This window comes from Marmota marmota, unplaced genomic scaffold (assembly GCF_001458135.2).
Source record: "Marmota marmota marmota unplaced genomic scaffold, marMar, whole genome shotgun sequence".
Taxonomy (NCBI): Eukaryota; Metazoa; Chordata; class Mammalia; order Rodentia; family Sciuridae; genus Marmota; species Marmota marmota.
The window spans coordinates 80696387-80713076 of record NW_026000026.1 but is presented as its reverse complement, the minus strand read 5'-3'; the positions used below and the strand labels follow the sequence as shown (position 1 = coordinate 80713076).

Genomic DNA, 16690 nt, shown 5'->3' with positions numbered 1-16690 from the left:
CTCAGGCCCACTTTTACTATTCTTCCCTTCTTGGCCTGACCTCCAGGTCTCAGTTCCAACCTTGCCTCCTCCAGGAAGCCCCCCAGGCCTTCCAGGATAAGCTAGGAGCTGACTCTGTTCCCTGGATGCTCTGAGTCCCGGGATGCCTGGAGCGTGGCTCTGATTGACTCTTATCCTTTTGTAATAGCGCCATCCACGTACCTGGCAGGCTTCCCACTGGACCAGGAACGCCTGGGTGGCAAGGACTATTTGCTTCTGGGGCCCAACCACAGCACATGGGGTGCCCAATAAGTGTCATCGGTTGAAAGAAAAACCTGAACTGAAAGTGGCTTAAAAATTCAATAGACTGATAGACTGAGTCTGGCGATTCTGCTCACAGATGCACACAGACGTTCTACGTGATCTCATAGACTTATTCTAACAGTGTCCTGTTTTGATCTTTTAGGAGTATTTTAAAGGTGACCTTGTTGTAGGCCTGCAGAATGGGAAGGGAATATGCTATTGTTAGTGAAGGGTGAGAACGATTCCTTAATTGTTTTTTCTTTAATGCTATGTATAATGATTCTATACTTTTTTTTTAAGGAGGAAAAAAATTTATTCTTGAAGCTGCATCCAAAAGATTCCAGTCTCTATATAACATCTGTCCAGCTGTGACCTTGGCTTGGTCCAGAGAAAGTCTCTGGCGGCTCCCTGGGGCCTGAATCCTGATGGACAGACAGCCTTGTGGAGTGGTAGGACTCTGCAGGGTGCACTCAGCCCCCTTCTCCCCTGCAGGGTCCCTCTATCTGCAGGCCTCCCTGAGAGTGCTGGTGAGTGGACAAGGAGGGCCACCAGGTCCAGGCCCAGGGGCTTTGTGTCAGCATCCCGGCTGGGGAGGACTCAGGGCACACTGTTGTGAGGCAGGCCGAGGTAAGTCTGAGCAGGAGAGGTGAGTGTCGGTGAACCACACAGCCTGCCTCTCACGTCCTGCTCTGCAAACCTGCCACCTTCTCTGGGTAAGAGACTCTTCTCCAGGTCAGTCTGGTCCCTACGGTGGCCTCCCACCTCACTCCTCACCTCACTCCTTAAGACCACGAGGAGGAGGCAGGGCCTTGTCTTGCTCTGTCCCCCAGCGCTCTGGGGCCTGAGATGTCTCGAGGAGCCTGAGACCTCCAGCACTGGGCCCCGACTCCCCTGAGGTCTAGAAATCGGGGACTGGAGGGTGCTTAGCCAGCAGGCCACGAGCTCATGGCACACTCGGGCCAAGGATGCAGGGAGCGGGTGGGTGACTTGTCCACGGTGACCCAAAGATCAGCAGTGGGGCTGGGACTCGTAGGACCTCTTGGGCCCCACAGAAGCCCCATCCCTAGCACCTGAGTGCCCAGGCCCCAGGCCACAAGCCTGGCAGGGCTAGGGCAGAAACTCCTCCTTGACAGGCATCGGGGAGGAGGCAGCGAGGAGGCCAGCACTGCTGGGGCACAGGCCGCCCAGGGGCGGTCCTGCGGGGGCAGAGGTGCCGTCCAGGGCCGGCGGCAGCTGGGGCGGCGGCGGCTGCTGCTGCTGCTGCTGCTGCTGCTGCTTCTTGTTGACTTTGCGCTCCTTTGCCCTCCGGTTTTGGAACCAGATCTTCACCTGCAGGATCATAGAACAGGAGGCTACGGGCGATGCGTGGCAGAAGAGAGTGGCAGAGCGAGGAGAGAGGAAGACATAGGGCTGGCCCTTCTCTAGGTGGTGTCTGTGGCCTCTTTCCTGCTCCTCTCCCTGTAGAACTCGCTCCCCCAGGCCACCTTCCTCTTCCTCCTCCAAGGCCCCCTCCGGGAGCCCTCCTGTTCCCCATGGCTGCTCCCTCCTAGAGGGCCTAACAGCACTGGCCATGGCCTGCTCGAGGGCACAGCTATTCAGCCAGGTGCTCCCACTGAGGTGGCAGGAATGTCAGGTTTCCTTGGGGCACCTGCTGGCAGCAGCTCAGGGTCAGCTGTGCTGTGACCACGGCCTGGACCCTTGGCCTCTCTGCTCTCCCTCTACTGAGCCCTGTAATCTGCTGCCAGGCTGAGGTGGGGGAACCCCTACACACCTGCCTTTCGGTGAGCCCCAGATTGGCAGCCAGCTCTGACTTCCGCCGGATGGTGATGTAGCGGCTGTAATGGAACTCCTTCTCCAGCTCCAGGCGCTGGTGGTCCGTGTAGACCACGCGGTACTTGTCCTTGGTCCGGGTCTTGCCTGAGAAGCAGGAGGACCAGGAGGGAAGGTAAGGGGGGGCACCCACAAAAGGTGGGGCTGCTGTTGAGGCTGGGGCTTCTCTCAGGCCTCCTGACCCAGGGACCCGCTCTGACCACCAGCTCCGCCAGCTCTAGTCAGCATTTGCCAGCTGTGGCTGAGCAAAGGACATTCCAGGAGCTTGTAAAAGCACAGCTTCTGGGCGCCCCTATTTAATGTGAGAGCCTGGGGGAAACTGTGGCTGACAGCCCCCAAGTAGTTCCGATTCAGAGATCCTCAGATCATGAGTTTGAACACCACAGATCCGAAGGGGACACCTGGCAGGCAAGGGTAGACTGAGGCTAAGAAGATGTCAGCTGCTCCTTTCTCTTGTGCAAAAGAGGACAGGGGAGGCCACGGTGGCTGGATGGGCAAGTGGAAGGATTCAGAAACTGAGGAGTAGCTGGGCCGGGGCTCCCCAGTCCCTGCTGAACGCTGACCCCACACTCAGGCAGGAAGGACGGGGCTTGCTGGACCTCAAGAGTCCCTGACCCTGGACAGCAAACCCTGAGCCGGGCTGCAGCAGGGTGGGGGCAGGCCCAGAGCAGCAGGGCTGCAGGTGGCTCCCCAGGTCATCATCACTGAGCTCCTGCCTGGAGCCCTGCCCTGGGGTAGGCAGGGGACAAAATAAAGGAATCCCTGCCCTCAGGAAGCTCAGGCTCTAAGGGAGCAGGACCCACAAAAAGAAAGTAAATGTAGAAAACACTTGAAATGTTAATTGATAAGTATTTGGAGAAAAAGAAAGCAGAGAGGGAGGACTAAGAATTTAGGGAGGAGGCCTGCGCCTGTGGTGACTGAGTCCCAGCCCCACAGGTGGCTGAGAAGGGAGCTTCGCTGGAGCCCAGGAGTCTGAGGCCAGCCTGCAGAGCAAAGCCAGATCCAGTCTCAAAAAAAAAAAAAAAAAAAAGTTTTTATTAAATATACTGGCTCATGAAGGCCTTACTGAGCAGGGGAATCTGAGCAAAGAGCTAAAGAAGAGAAGGGAAAGAGGCAAGCAGACATCTGGCAGAGGGACCAGTAAGTGCAAAGGCCCTGGGGTGGGAGCACAGCTGCCACTTGACAGGTTTGAGGAACAGTGAGGAAGCTGGTGGGGTGGGATGGAGGAAGCAAGGGGAACAGGGGCAGGACACAAGGGGAGGGACTCTGGGTTTTACTGTGTCTGGGATGGGAGCCATTGCAGGGTTTTGAGCAGAGAGACATGAAGTCTGATGTAGGTTTTCACATTCCCCTGGCTGCTGTGTAGTAAGCAGACTGGGGAGAGGAAGCGGCTGTGCAATAACCCAGGAGGGAGGAGGTAGTGGCTTGCTTCTAGATGGGGCTCAGCCAGGGCAAGGAGCTGGACTGAGGAGCATCTGGGCTTCACGTCAGGGCTGTCTTTGGGGCTGGGACTGGAGGTCTGGGGAGGATATTAAGAGTCCTGCTTGGCCTGGGCTGGGGTGGGGCCTGGCAAAATACCAGTTCCTCTGTAAGCAGCTGACCATGTGGCTATAAATAGGAGGTGCACCCCAGCACGCATGTGTCCTCCAGGGCCTGGTGGGTCTCAGAGCCACCGCGGAGCCCTGCCCACCTCACCCAGGGCCCCACGGCAGCCAGCCTTCACCTCCCTGCTTGCAGCCCTGGCCCTGGCCGTCCCTCGGTGCCTCTGCACTGCCCACCCCCATCCTGGCTCTGCCCTCCACCAGGCCCACGCAGCTTGGCAGGACAGCCACCGGGCTCCTCGTGGGCCAACGGCTCTGTGGAGAGCGGGAGACAACAGATGTTCCTGGGCGGCTGTTCCCTGGGTTTTCTGCCAGAGCAGCAGAACCACACCGGACACTTCCGGATCCCCTGACCTCAGTCTGCTGCCCAACTGAGCACGGGACAGCCTCGGCCCTTGGCCAGGTCTGCCCCAGGAAAGGGCCAAGGGAGTGGCTGCTGAGGCTGTGGCTCCAGATGGGGCCTCTTCTTAGTCTAGAAAATTCAACACTGTTTCAAAACAATTCTGCCTAATGCCACCGCAACCAGGGCCCAGGAGGGCTCTGAAGCCCCTGCCCGCCTGCTGGGATTGCTCAGCTGGAGCCGGAAGGAGTCCTGGGAGTTTAGTCTCCTTTCGTTTTTTACAGAGAAGAGACGAGTCCAGGATGGTCACATGGCAGCCAGAGGTCCAAATAAGAAGCCTGGCAAGTCTCTTTTTCATCCTCTCTGTGTCGTCAGGGTCCCTGGAGGCCCCAGTGAGCGCAGACCTGCCCAAAACTGTGTCCCCTGCTCTAGCAGCTCTCTCTGTTTCCTCCAGTGCATATCTCTTCACCCCACCATATTTTGGGGCTGCTGAGCCTGCCACACATTGTCCTCTAAGCATTGGCAATAGGAGTGTAAACAGCAGACCACCCCCTCCAGGAAAGGAGGGGTCAGAGAAGTGGGGGGCGGGGCTGGGAGTCTGGCCTGTGCTGGGGTTGGACAGCAGCAACTGGGCCCTTTAAAACACCCAGAAAGCAGGCTGTAGTGGTGCACACTGTAATCCCAGGGACTCCAGAGGCCGAGGCAGGAGGATGTTTGAGGTCAGTCTCAATAAGACCCTCAGTGAGACCCTCAGTGACTTAAGGAAACCCTGTCTCAAAATAAAAAATAAAAAGGTCCAGGGATGTAGCTCAGTGGCAGAGTACCCCTGGGTTCAATCCCCCGTACAAACCAAACCAAACCAAACAAACCTAGAGGACTCCCAGCCACCCCCTGGAAGAGTATGGGCCTGGGCAGAGATGGGGCTCCTTGCCCACCAGGACCTGGGCCTAAGCAGTTACAGGCATCTTCTCCCTCTGCACCCAGCTCTCTCTCCTGTTCTTTCTGGTGGAAACAGGAAAATGCACAGGGCCATTTCACAGGCCAGGGAAGCAGGGGTCCACACAGGCTCTGGCTGAGGGTCATCCTGCCTGGTGCTGGTATGACCTCTGGCCCAGCTCTTCCCAAGATGGAGGGGAGGCTTGAGATGCTGGCTGCATAGTTTCTCCTTGGTTCTGGCAAGGGTGTCAGTGGAGACCTGGTCCAAGGGCCTTGGCATCCGAGAATCCCATCTCTTACCCTGGGAGAGGGGCCAGCGGGCATAGGAACCCATTGGCCAGCCTCTATCTGGTCAAGCTGCTTGAAGCACATGCTTTTATTCCCAAGAAAAGGACTCTGCCAAAGAAAAATGTCAGATTCCTTATGTGGCCCAGAACCCAGGGACTCCCACATGTCGTCCAGGGAGGAAAAATAACTGGGTGCATCCGTGGAGAAGAGTCATCAAGACGAAATCACAAAACTGCAAAAGTGCAACATGGAGCAGTTTCTAAGATATGTGGAAAAGCAAGACACAGATTGGTGCAAAAAAAAAATATGTCACTGTTTTGTACAAAAGCGGGGGATACACAACACACACTGTTCATGTCTCCATACAGTTCTTTCCAATGAACCTATGAGAAGCCCAGTAACAGGGGCTGCTCCTTTGGGGAGAGGAGCTGGAGGAGGAAAGCCATTGGTGGAGGCAGACTCTGGGTGTTTCAGTGTTTACCATGTGCAGATGTGAACTGTACTTTCAATGACAGTCAGGAGACCTGGGCTTCGGTCTCAGCTCTAGATAGAACTAGGAACTGCACTTTGAATATGTCTCTCAACAATCCTTCCTGTCCCATCTTCTGAGCACCTGTGCTACCTCCAGAGCCCAGAGAGGAGGGGCCTGGGTGGTGCGTGAGAGCGACGGGGCAGGGAGAGGGCCCAGGATGAATGATTTACAGGAACCCGGGACTCTGGGGCTAAGGGGGAAGTCCAGGCTTCTCTAACAGGTGTCTGATGAGGGGCCAGCCCCTCCCAGCCACCTAACGAGTAACCCTTGGGACCGGATGCCTGTGTGGGTGGCGAGATGGCGGGGAGCCCCCAGCCCTTCAGGGGTAAGCAGGGGGTCGGGGTAGGAAGGACCTCGGATGGCTCTCTGCTCTGGTTTTGGAATACAAAGAATGGCTCATCCTTTCTGGGTGCAGTGGCGCAGGCCTGTAATCCCAGCTGCTCGGGAGGCTGAGGCAGGAAGTTTGGGAGTTCAAAGCCAGCCTCGGCAACAGTGAGGTGCTAAGCAATGCAGCGAGACCCTGTCTCTAAATAAAATATAAAATAGGGCTGGGGATGTTGCTCAGTGATCGAGTGGACCCTAAATTCAATCTCTGGTACCAAAAAAACAAAAATAAAAACAAAAAACAAAAAACAAAAACCCCAAAATCTCATCCTATGGTCAGGCTACTGCCAGAGGCCGTGAGCACCCCACCTCCTATAGCAGGCAAAGGGCAGGACCAGCAGCCTCAGAACTCCCAGGGAGCTTTCTTGAAGCACAGATCCAGGCCCTGAAATTTGGAGTCAGCAAGGCTGGAATGGGCCTCTGGGCACTTAACCAGCTCTCCAGGTTCTGGTATGGGCTTGTTTGCACGAGCAGACCTCTGGTTGCATGAGGCATCTTCTCACTGGTAAGACAGCCTAGGACAGTCTCCTCACCTCTCTGAGACTCATTTTCTGTATCTGTAAAATGGGGATAATTATTATTCTAATAATAGCCATCATGTCCATGCACCAGGCACTTTGAATATGTCTCTCAACAACCTGTGGTGTTGTGTCACTGTGACATCTATTTACAGATGAGAAAGCTGAGGTTCAGAGAGGTCCACACGTCAAGGCAGGCGGGATTCAAAACCAGGTCTCAGAAATAGCCTCAGAAATAGCGCTCAACCTCTCACATGGTGGAAGGTCTCCCATAATGATCTCCAACTGAGGCGTAGAGGGGTGGTGCCTAGCACTGTGCCTGCCATGTAGCAGATGCACCAGGAGGGCCGAGCCTACCATTTCCAATATGGATGAGACAGCCATTTGGCAGGAATGTCAGGCACTGGATCTGTGCAAGGGATGGTGTGTTGGATGGGACTGCTTCTTTGTTAAGGTGCCTTCCAACTTGGAAACACAAAGCTCCCAGTGTTTGTTGATTCTCTGATTGTGTTTGTTATTATTGAATTCTGAGGCCCATTTCCCAGTCTCAGAGTCTAGACACCAGGCTTGCCCAGTTGAAGGACCAAGGGTAGGAGTCCTGGTGACTTGAAGTGGACCCCCCACCCCATCTGGCCTGGGCCAGGCAAGGACAGAATGTGGCTTCTGATCCAGAATGGGATGAGTGGCTCCAAGAAAATCAAATGATGTCTGGGTCAGCACTTCCCTTGCCCTCTTCCTGCTGGGTGTGTGGCCTTGAGGGATGACCAGCTCTGTCCTATGGTGTGTAAACCTCAAATCCAGTCCCAAATCCTCGGTGACCCCTCCCTGGGTGGTCCAGCCCCAAATGATTGTGCATCAGGATCCCACTCCAACGCTACACACTCACGCACAAGAGTTGGTTAAAGATGCATTCCACCAGGGTCCACCCGGGTCTGCTGACTCCTCATCTCCCTGCCATCTCTAACAAGCCCCAGCTAGACTCAATAGATCCTGGTCCTGGTTCTGCAACATCTGTCTGTCCTTGAATAAGTCCCCCTGTTCTTTGGGCCTCAGATTCTCCTGTGTCCCAAAAGAGGGCTGGGGTGTCAGCTCCCAAGGGCCTATGTCCTCAAGTTCTGTGCAGCTCTGAGCCCTTCCTCAGAGACCAGACCCTCCTCACTGCCTATCACCCCAGCCAAGACCCAAGGGAGGGCACAGCCTGCATCTTCCAGCAGAGTGGAGCAGGAAGCATAGGGAGCTCATCAGTGTCCTTGGTGCCAGCCTGGGGACACAAGGAGAAAAGCCTGGGCCTTCCCTGGGAGGGAGCTAGGGAAGTGGGGGAAGAGCAGCCACAGACTCCTACTCCAAAGAGCCTTCCTTTTTCTAGATGAAGAAACGAGTCCAGAGAGGTTCTCAGGTCACTTGCTGAGGTGACTGCAGAGCCAACAGGCAAAGACAGAAGTGGGAAAGACAAAGGGTGCAAGGGGGTGCTCCCAAGGGCCGACCTGCCCCAGGAGTCTGGGTACCTTTGCCTTCCTAGGTCTGGTAGAGACTAAGAAAGAGCCTGTGGCTTTGAGTGGGAAGCTTTTATTACTTGTCCCAGGCCTGCCACTGACGTGGGGTGGGACCTTGGCCACCTTCTTCTCTTCAACAGTTTGCAAAGGAAGAGCCTGACCCCTATTAGGGCCCACGGTGAGTTGGAGTGATGAGAACCCTTGGGGACTGGAGTGGGGAAGAAAAGAGATGGACTTAACCAAGAGGATGCTGGGCAGTTTCTAGAATATTTGAGGAGAGGGAAAGAAATTCAAATATGATGAGCAGACAAAGAAATTTAATATAAAACACAAACCTGGGGGAGGTAGCGGTGACCCAAAGTGGAGGTGCCTCACACCCTACTGAGGTTTGGGGAAAGGCTGGGTGTACGAGGTGTCTCCAGGCCTTGCCTGAGGGGGCCAGAGAACTAGGGTGTGGTCCAGCCTGGTCAACTTAGCTGAAGGGCGGGTGTCTGAACATCCTTGGGTTTCCTCCCCACTGCCAGGGGCACAGAAAGGACCCGGAATACAGTCTGTGAATGACATAGAGCCATGGATAAGAAAAGCAGAACTGAGCTATTTGCAGAAACGAATGTTGGAGGAATCCCTTGGGAAAAGGGAGGAATGTCGCCTGGTAGAGAGCCACAGGGCAAAGAACACGCTGGCCTAAGAGTGAGGAAACCTGGCTGGGCCATCGGCCAGACATGTGATCTCCAATTTGGGTCTGTTTCCCCATCCACACCACCTGTAGTTGAACCTCTGCTGCAGCTGACCCATCAGTTTGTTGATGAATGGATACTTTCTGGGCCCATGAGGCTTCCTGCTGGGCCCATAATTGGGTCCTGGCTGAGTGGACAGTCCCAGGTTTCTGTATAATGGTTCCTCACTCAATCCCTGGAGGAGAGCTGAGGAGTGTGGGGAGAGAAGGGAGGATGGCCAGGCTGATCTCCCGAGGGAGCCCAGCAACCCTGGCCAAGCCTCTCCTCCCACGTCTCCCTCCTGCCAGAGTTCTTCGTCTTTGCGCCCCTTCCCTCCTGGGCCACCTGCAACCTTGACATCATTGGCTGTTCTGTCTTCTTTGTCAAGGCTCACAGTCTGTCCTGGCTCGGGGAAACAGCAAAAGAAGGGACTTCAGAGTCAGAGATCTGAAGGTTCTAACCCAGGCTGGCCACATGCCTGTGATGTGTCCCCAAACAAAGCCACTGGACCTCGTTGAATTCCAGTCGATTTCTTTGGAAAAATGCAGGTGTGAGTGCCTCCTTTCCAAGGTGGTGATGGGGCCAGGTGTGATCATCTACTTGACAAGTAATTATTAATAAAAGCCAGTGTGACAATGAGGCAATGGCATTACCCTAGAGAGACAGCGGCTGAACAAGGAGGCCATCTGGAATGGATTACCACTCCAGGACCTCTTGAGAGGGACTTCCCTATGCTGCCTGATTCGCCACAGCCAGCCACATGTGGCTGTTTAATCCATTAAGTCCAAGTTTTCAATTTTGCAAATATGTTAATGAAGTGGACACAGGTGCATTAAAATAAGTTGGCGATCTTAATCCAGAGCTTATGTATTATGTTAATTAATGCCAATTAGTGCTATTATGACTATTATAACATATGACATATTATACACTGTATTAAAGTTTTCATATGTTTCCCAACTGGGACAATGGGACAAAATGCACCACACTGAAATAAACTCAATAAAAAGTAAAATTGAGTTTCTTAGTCACATTAGCCATATTCCAGGTGCTCAACTGCCACGAGTGGCTTATGGGCACCTACTGGGCAGCTCAGATGTAGAGCATTTCCATCATGGCAGAAGGGTCTTCTGGACACACTGCTAGACCCAGCTCCCACGGAGGCCGGGGCCATGCCGCAGAGTGCACCCACCCAGACTGCGCTTGTCCCAGTGGCAGCAGGGGCTGGTCTTGCACCCACCACCCATTTGCATTCTTCCCATGTTTTCCACAGGGCACCCCAGCCCAGGATAGCCCAGGACTGGAAACAGCACTTGCATCCCTTCAAGTCTCCTCCCAGGCTGAGCCGCTTGCAGCCTCCGGGTCTGTTTCCTGGAGGGGTTCGCAGGCCATGCCCCGCTTGCCGTCTTCTTCTAGCCGGAGGCGAAGGCCCTGCTAACCCTCTGCAGGTGGTTCCGCAGGCTCTCTTTCAGCTGAAGTTCCAGGAGGGACTCTGGACTCCTGCCCTTTCCTACCCCTGGCCAGCTATATGACCTTGGCAGATGTCCTCCTCAAGGGCCTTGGCTCCCGCATGCTCGTGAAGGTGAGGACCATGGCACTGTGCTCACCATGTGCCTGACACACATGTTGACTATATGGTGAATTCTTATTGAATGAATGAAACAAACCTGCTACTTTTCCATCTCCCTCACAAGGGACACCGCATCCTCCAGTCACTAGGGCCAAGGGCCTAGTTGGCATTACTGAGGCCTGTCCCCCTCATCCCCCACATCTAACCCACCAGCTGGTGGCCTCAGCCTCCAAAGCACCCGTTCCCATCCACTTCACTGCTACCTGTCAGCAGCCACTAAGCTGATGGAGAAGTGTGCCGTCTGGGGTCTGAACTCCTGCATTTGCCAAAGTGCCGAGCATCCAGTAGACACCAGCTCGTGTTACTGCGACGTTGACAGGTGCTCAGCCCTTATTTGCTATTCATCTCTTCCATGAGGGGAGGGGAGACAAGTTAAAAACAAATGTACAAATGAAATAATTGTCACTTGTGATTCATAGTGTGGGGGACAGAGAACAGGGAGCCGAAAGCTACTGTACTGAGCTTGGTGAGGGGACACCTGGAAGGGCTGACATTGAAGCTGAGACCTGAAAATTTAGAAGGAAGCTTCTGTGTCATAAGTGAAGAATATTCCAGAAACAGAGAACAGCATGTGCAAAGGCCCTCAGGCAGGGAGGAACAGAGTGAGGGGCTCAGTGGCAGCCTGTTGATGGATCCTGCTTGCCTTGTTCAGCTCTAATCCCCAGCACCCAGAAGAATCTACAGCATAGAAGAGAGTATTACTGCCTGCCTTCCTGAGTGAATGAATGAGTGAATGAATGAATAAGAAGAGGGGCACCGGATGAGGCTGGAGCGGCTGGATTCCCTCCAGCAGAGGGGAATGGATTGACCTCGAGAACAACGGGAAGGCACTGGAGGATGCTGTGCACAGTGGTGACCTCCTGCCTGCTCCTTCTCCCTCTTGCTGCAGTGGGGTCTATGCAGGGTGAGGGCTGAGGCTGGCACCGGGAGGGTTTAGCCTGTTGACAGCGATGGCTCTGGCTCCAGATGTCAACGCTATTTCCAAATCCTAGCAGCTCCCAGACAGCAGCCTAAGAAGCCAGCCCACGAAGACAGCTCCCTACCGACAAAACCAGCCCCTGCTGCTAACAAAGCTGTTTCGGACCTTTAGAACGATTCCTGAAGCGCTAAGCAGCAGTATCTGCCAAAGAGGGGCGGGCGGGAGGGGGGGTATTCAACCAAAAAAAGCCTTCTGCCACCTTCTAACTGGGTCATTCCCCTTCCCAGCTACATCTGAGAGCCGAGGTGTCAAATGGAGCTTCTGCGTGGAGAAGCGGCTTTCAAGAGCCTGGCCCCTGCTGTGCCCCCCACCCCGGCCTCCCCCCCAGCCTCGCACGCTCATCCCCTGGCTGGCCTCCTTTTCCCCACCTGGGCTGGGAAGCACATGGGGGAGGTGGTGCTTTGTTTGACAGATGCTCAGTGGGCTTAGACTCTGGTGGAACTGGTGCCACCATCCTGTAGCTGAGTAAGCTTGGGCAGGCCACGTAACCTCCCTGAGCCTCAACGACCTCATCGGTAAAATGAGTCCAATAATAGATCCTTTCACGTCTTAGGGTTGTTACGAGACTTAGGTGAGATCACCTGTGCAAAGCTCTCGTCACAACACCTGCACATGGCAAAGACTCAGCCATGCCACCCATTAGCTTTATCAGGAGCTCTTACTATGTGCAAGACAGGGGGTGCTGGGACTGAACGGGACTGGTCCTGGGGGGATATCAGATGGCAGTTGGCAGGGATAAGTAAGAAGATGAGAGCAGACAGTCAGCAATGCATGTTGTTGACAGAGTGCTTGGACGGGGGAGAATCAGGGAGAGCTTCCTGAAGGAGGTGGGCTTGGAGGAGGAGCAGCATTTGAACTGGTAAGTATGCAGAGGAGGAAGGAGGGGCAGTGCAGGTTGGAGGATCAGACTGGAGAGGCAGCAAGTGTGAGGTGTGTACCTGTGTGCACCTGCCAAGGACTGGCAGAGGTGATCATAAGTGCCCACGTGCTGCAGCTGCCTACTGTGTACCAGGAACAGGGCTGTACTTTACAGGCACCGTGGCTTCAAGGTTCAATCCTATCATTATCCTAATGTTACACTGGAAGAATCGCAGGCTTAGAGAAATGATGCAGCTTAGCTTGCCTGAGGCTATACAGCTTCTAAAAGAAATGCAGTCCCAGACCTGAGACTCCCTAACTCTGGCTCTTACCTGTCCCCAGAGAACATCTCTGTTTCTAGGCAAACTAGTTGGGAGAATGTCTTCAGTACTGGGGTGGAGGCAGTTTTCAGAAGGGCTCTAAATATCAGAAATGGGGCTTTTTTTTTTTTTTTTTTTTTAATAATGAAGTGGCAATTCCACAGCAGTAGGTAGCCAGGGAATGCTCTTGAGCAGGGGATGGGCCTTGACAAGGTCAGCCTCACAACTGGTTTGGAAACAGCTGGGGCATCCCTCAGAGGCTGGAGGTGGGAGGCCAGGTTGCAGCTGTGGCAATAGGCTAAGGGGTGGGCCTGGAGTGTGTGGGCAGAAGAGTGTCCCTCCTCTCTGCCTGTGTCACTTTCCTCGTCTGAAAGCTGGTGGAGTTGGACCAGGACCTGAACTCTGCTGCAACCGCCTCATCATCTGAGTGAACATCTGCCTGTCCTATGAGACCAGGCACCCCAACGGGCCACTAATGTGTGAAGCACTGTTTATCCACAAAGAATCAGGCTGAGCCCACGACAGAAGCATGACTATAACCCTCCTAATGAAAACACTGATATTTATAGAGCCAAGAAGGAAGACAGAATAATAGTGCCCCTTGTAGTCATCCCCATCCTGGCTACAGCAAGTGACAGCAACACTCAGAGCTGACTAACATTTTGTTGAAGGATTGTAGCCTGACTGAAGCCCAACAGCCTCTCCCTGAAGGTCCCCATCTCTACCACCCTGCTGAGATCAGAGCCAGAGTCTCAGTCCCAGCCTCGGTGACTGCAGCTCCGCAAGTCAGGCAGGAGCACTGTCCGAGTGGGCAGCCAGGCTCCACCATCCACTGGAACTGCTGGCTGGACAGTCATGGGTCCAATCCCCAGACGGTGACAGAAACCCATGTCAAAGCCAACATCTCACCCTTCCCCTGTTCTCTGGGACGCCTTGGGTCCCTTACACTTTCCCTGTTCACTGGTGCAACACAATGCATGGAGCACTTACTAGGTGCCATGAGTTGAGCTGGGTGCCCAGATATGGTAGCAAGTCAGAAAGACTCTGGGCCTCTTGGGAACAGAGAGCACACAAGCACACATCAAAATAGGCGAGTACATTGGCACTGGGTTAGTGCTCAGAAGGGAATACGCAGAGATCATCAGTGGATGTGGGGGGTCCACTCTGGGAATCACAGAGGTGCGCTCTGAGGAGGTGACCATTGAGCTGACACCTGAAGGGCGGGAAGTAGCCAGGTGTGCAAAGGCAGAGCTTCCGGAAGAGGGAACAGCAGGTGCACAAGACCTGAAGTGGGACTTGGCAGGACTGAGGAGCGTCAAGAAGGTTGGAGAGCTGGAGCAGGGCAGTGGGGCGTGGTCTGGGCCAGGCATGCAGGAGGAGGCATGCAGGGCCAGGTGCTGAAGCTGTGCAGCTCTGTGCACCTCAGGAGGGAGCATGGACTTCACTGTACATACAATGGAAATCCACAGAAGAAGTCTAAACTGACTCATCTGGACCTGTCCCAGCTCAGCCTCCACTTGTGTAAAACGAACACTCCTTGTCACCTCTGGACCGTGGTTTCCCCATCTGCACACCTGATAACTGTCCAGTTTAGCTATTCTAGGAAGCTAGGTGCTCAGAAGGGGGACAGAAGGGGCTGACTGGTCAAGAAAATGGCAGGCTGAAGGCCTGATGGTCAGTGTCATTGGGGGTTAAGGAGCCGGGGCCTGCAGTGTCCTTCCTTCAATTGTCCCAGACCACAGTGTTACCCAGGAGCCTCCTCCAGAAACCTGTGCTATCATTGCCCAGAAGGAGAAACTGAGGCCAAAGAGTGGAGGGGCATGGCCTTTCTTTTGTCCCAGCCCAACTCTGCCCCCAGGTCAGGAGCACTACCGAGAGTCACATACCTGCAGCAGTCAGCTGCAGCATCCAGCTTCCCAAAGTCAAGGTTCCTGTATCCTCAGCAGGACGGGTCTAACCTGGCTTCCGGGGAACTGCCCTCCTGGAGCCTCCGGAACCCAAGTCTCCCAAGCCTTTCCCTCTATCCTCCGAAAGCAGAGTGCTTTTACCTTTGGGCATTCCCCACCTGCCTGCAGATAACAGTTTACAAATGACTTTTGTGACCACCAGTGGAGCGGGGCTCAGCTGCTCTTATGCCCAGAGACCAGGTGTTCCGTCTATCTCAGAGCCCAGAAGCTCTCCCAAGCTCCCTCCACGTCTCTGAACCCTACCAGCCCACACAGCAGATGGCCTCTCTCCAAGTCCCTGCCCATGGGGACCTTCCTCATCCACCTGCAGAGTCACTTGATCCGCAGGAAGCCACAAGTGGAAGAGAGAAAATGTGGGTTTCCTTCTCCAGACTTCCCAGCCACACACCTGCAAGAAGCTGAGGGCAAGGCCCCCAATATCTCCCCTCCTGGAATATAATGTGGGGCTTTTCCTCTGGGATTTATAGACAAAGCTTCTGGGAGGCTCTCCTTTTTCTCCAGGAAAAGATTTGTATTTTGCAGAGGAGTCTTTTGGTAACTTGAAGCAGGGTTCAAACTGCTATTCAACCTTATTCCCCACTCATTTCACAGACAGTGAAACTGAGACCCCAAAGGGATGACTAATCTCTGAGAAGCTCTGTGTAGTAGAGTAAGAGTGCACAGGTGTGCTGCTCTGTCTACTGGGGTTCAAGTCCCAGTCCCGTAACATTCTATGGCTTTGGGCAAGTATTTAGTTGGTGACAAAGTTTCTTCCTCTTCAAAGCAAGAGTAAAAACAGTGCCCACTTCAATGTTCTAAGAGTTAAATATTCCATATCGTTACCTGATATTACTTAATCAGTCACAGAGGTGATTGGCAGAGCGAGGTTGCCTGTACCTCCCTAGAGGCAGATAGGAACTTGGGACTTCCAAGAAGGGTATGATTGTAGCCAGAGCCTGCGGTACTGATCAGGCGCTGCCCAGAGTCTGCCTAGCATCTGCCTAGGGGGCAGGCTGGGTGTGTGTGGGAGATGGCAGTTGAGGAGAGAAGATAGGGGAAGTCCCAGGCTGCTCCCAGCTGGGGGAAGGGAAGTAGGGACTGGACATCAAAGGGTGGGCAGGCCAGCTTCCCGCCCCCAAAGCCAGGTGGCCTTTGTCAGGACAGGCCAGACACAATCTGGACAATGGGGTGTCCTGTTCACTTTCCGGCCAACAGGAGTCACTACTGAGCCAAGTCCCAGTCTGTTACATGACAAAGGGGGTACCCATAAAGATCAGGCCGCCCCTCATTAAAGCTGAGCCTTTGTCCTGCCCCCTCCCCTGCTTTTGAAGAGGGTGGATCAGAGAGGCCTGCCTGGGGGCAGGAGGTTCACAGGCTCAGAGCCAAACAGTAGCCACCTTCCCCACAGCATCTACCTCCCCTCCCCCAGGGTCAAGAGTTCAGGGAGGGCCCTGGGGAGGTTAGGTAGGGACCCCAGCTCCAAACTACTGAGAGAGACTCTTTGCCAGCCAAAAGATACGACCCAATCTCTTCTCTGTAAAATAGGGGGTTCAGTCCTGGAAAGGAAGTGACCTGCCCACTCTCACAGGGACGCCAGGTTTGTCGCCTCTGCTGGAGCTAGGACAGGAGTGGAAGAAGCCCAGGAAGATCACCAGGGCCAGACCCCCTAGGAGTGCCGGGATAGGAGTCTGAGGACCTGCCTTCTAGTTCCGCCTTGCACAAGCACAGGCACGTCTCCTCACTTCGCGGGATTTCAGCTTCCCTGTCTATGCAGAAAGAGGGTTGGTGGGCTCCCCAGGGCTCCTGCTGGCTGAGCTTCAGCGGGAAGACACAACAGCCCTCCAGGGAGAGAGTGATCAGAGGCCACGCTCTCGGCAACCCGAGCCCGGCCAGGGCAGAGGTCAAACTAGGGGCAGCGTGGGCCGCGCAGAGCACCTGCCAGTGCCCCGGGAATAGTCGCGCGGCGCAGGGCGAGGGGAGGTGTCCTTACCGCTGCCACCACTGCCTCCAGCCGCCACGCCGCGCCGCATCCACTCG

The 16690-nt window shown here is 54.6% G+C and overlaps 1 protein-coding gene across 1 annotated transcript in view; it reads right to left on the bottom strand.

Moving 5' to 3' along the window:
• Nucleotides 1-545: 545 nt before the first annotated feature.
• Nucleotides 546-16690, bottom strand: part of Cdx1 (caudal type homeobox 1) — a 28154-nt gene continuing 12009 nt past the window's right edge. Inside the window, exons 2-3 of the mRNA XM_048811792.1 lie at nt 2054-2199; nt 546-1611 (exon numbers count right to left, since the gene is read on the bottom strand). Of these exons, the coding sequence (XP_048667749.1) occupies nt 1390-1611; nt 2054-2199 (368 nt within the window). The 3' untranslated portion in view covers nt 546-1389. The remainder of the gene's footprint in view (nt 1612-2053; nt 2200-16690) is intronic.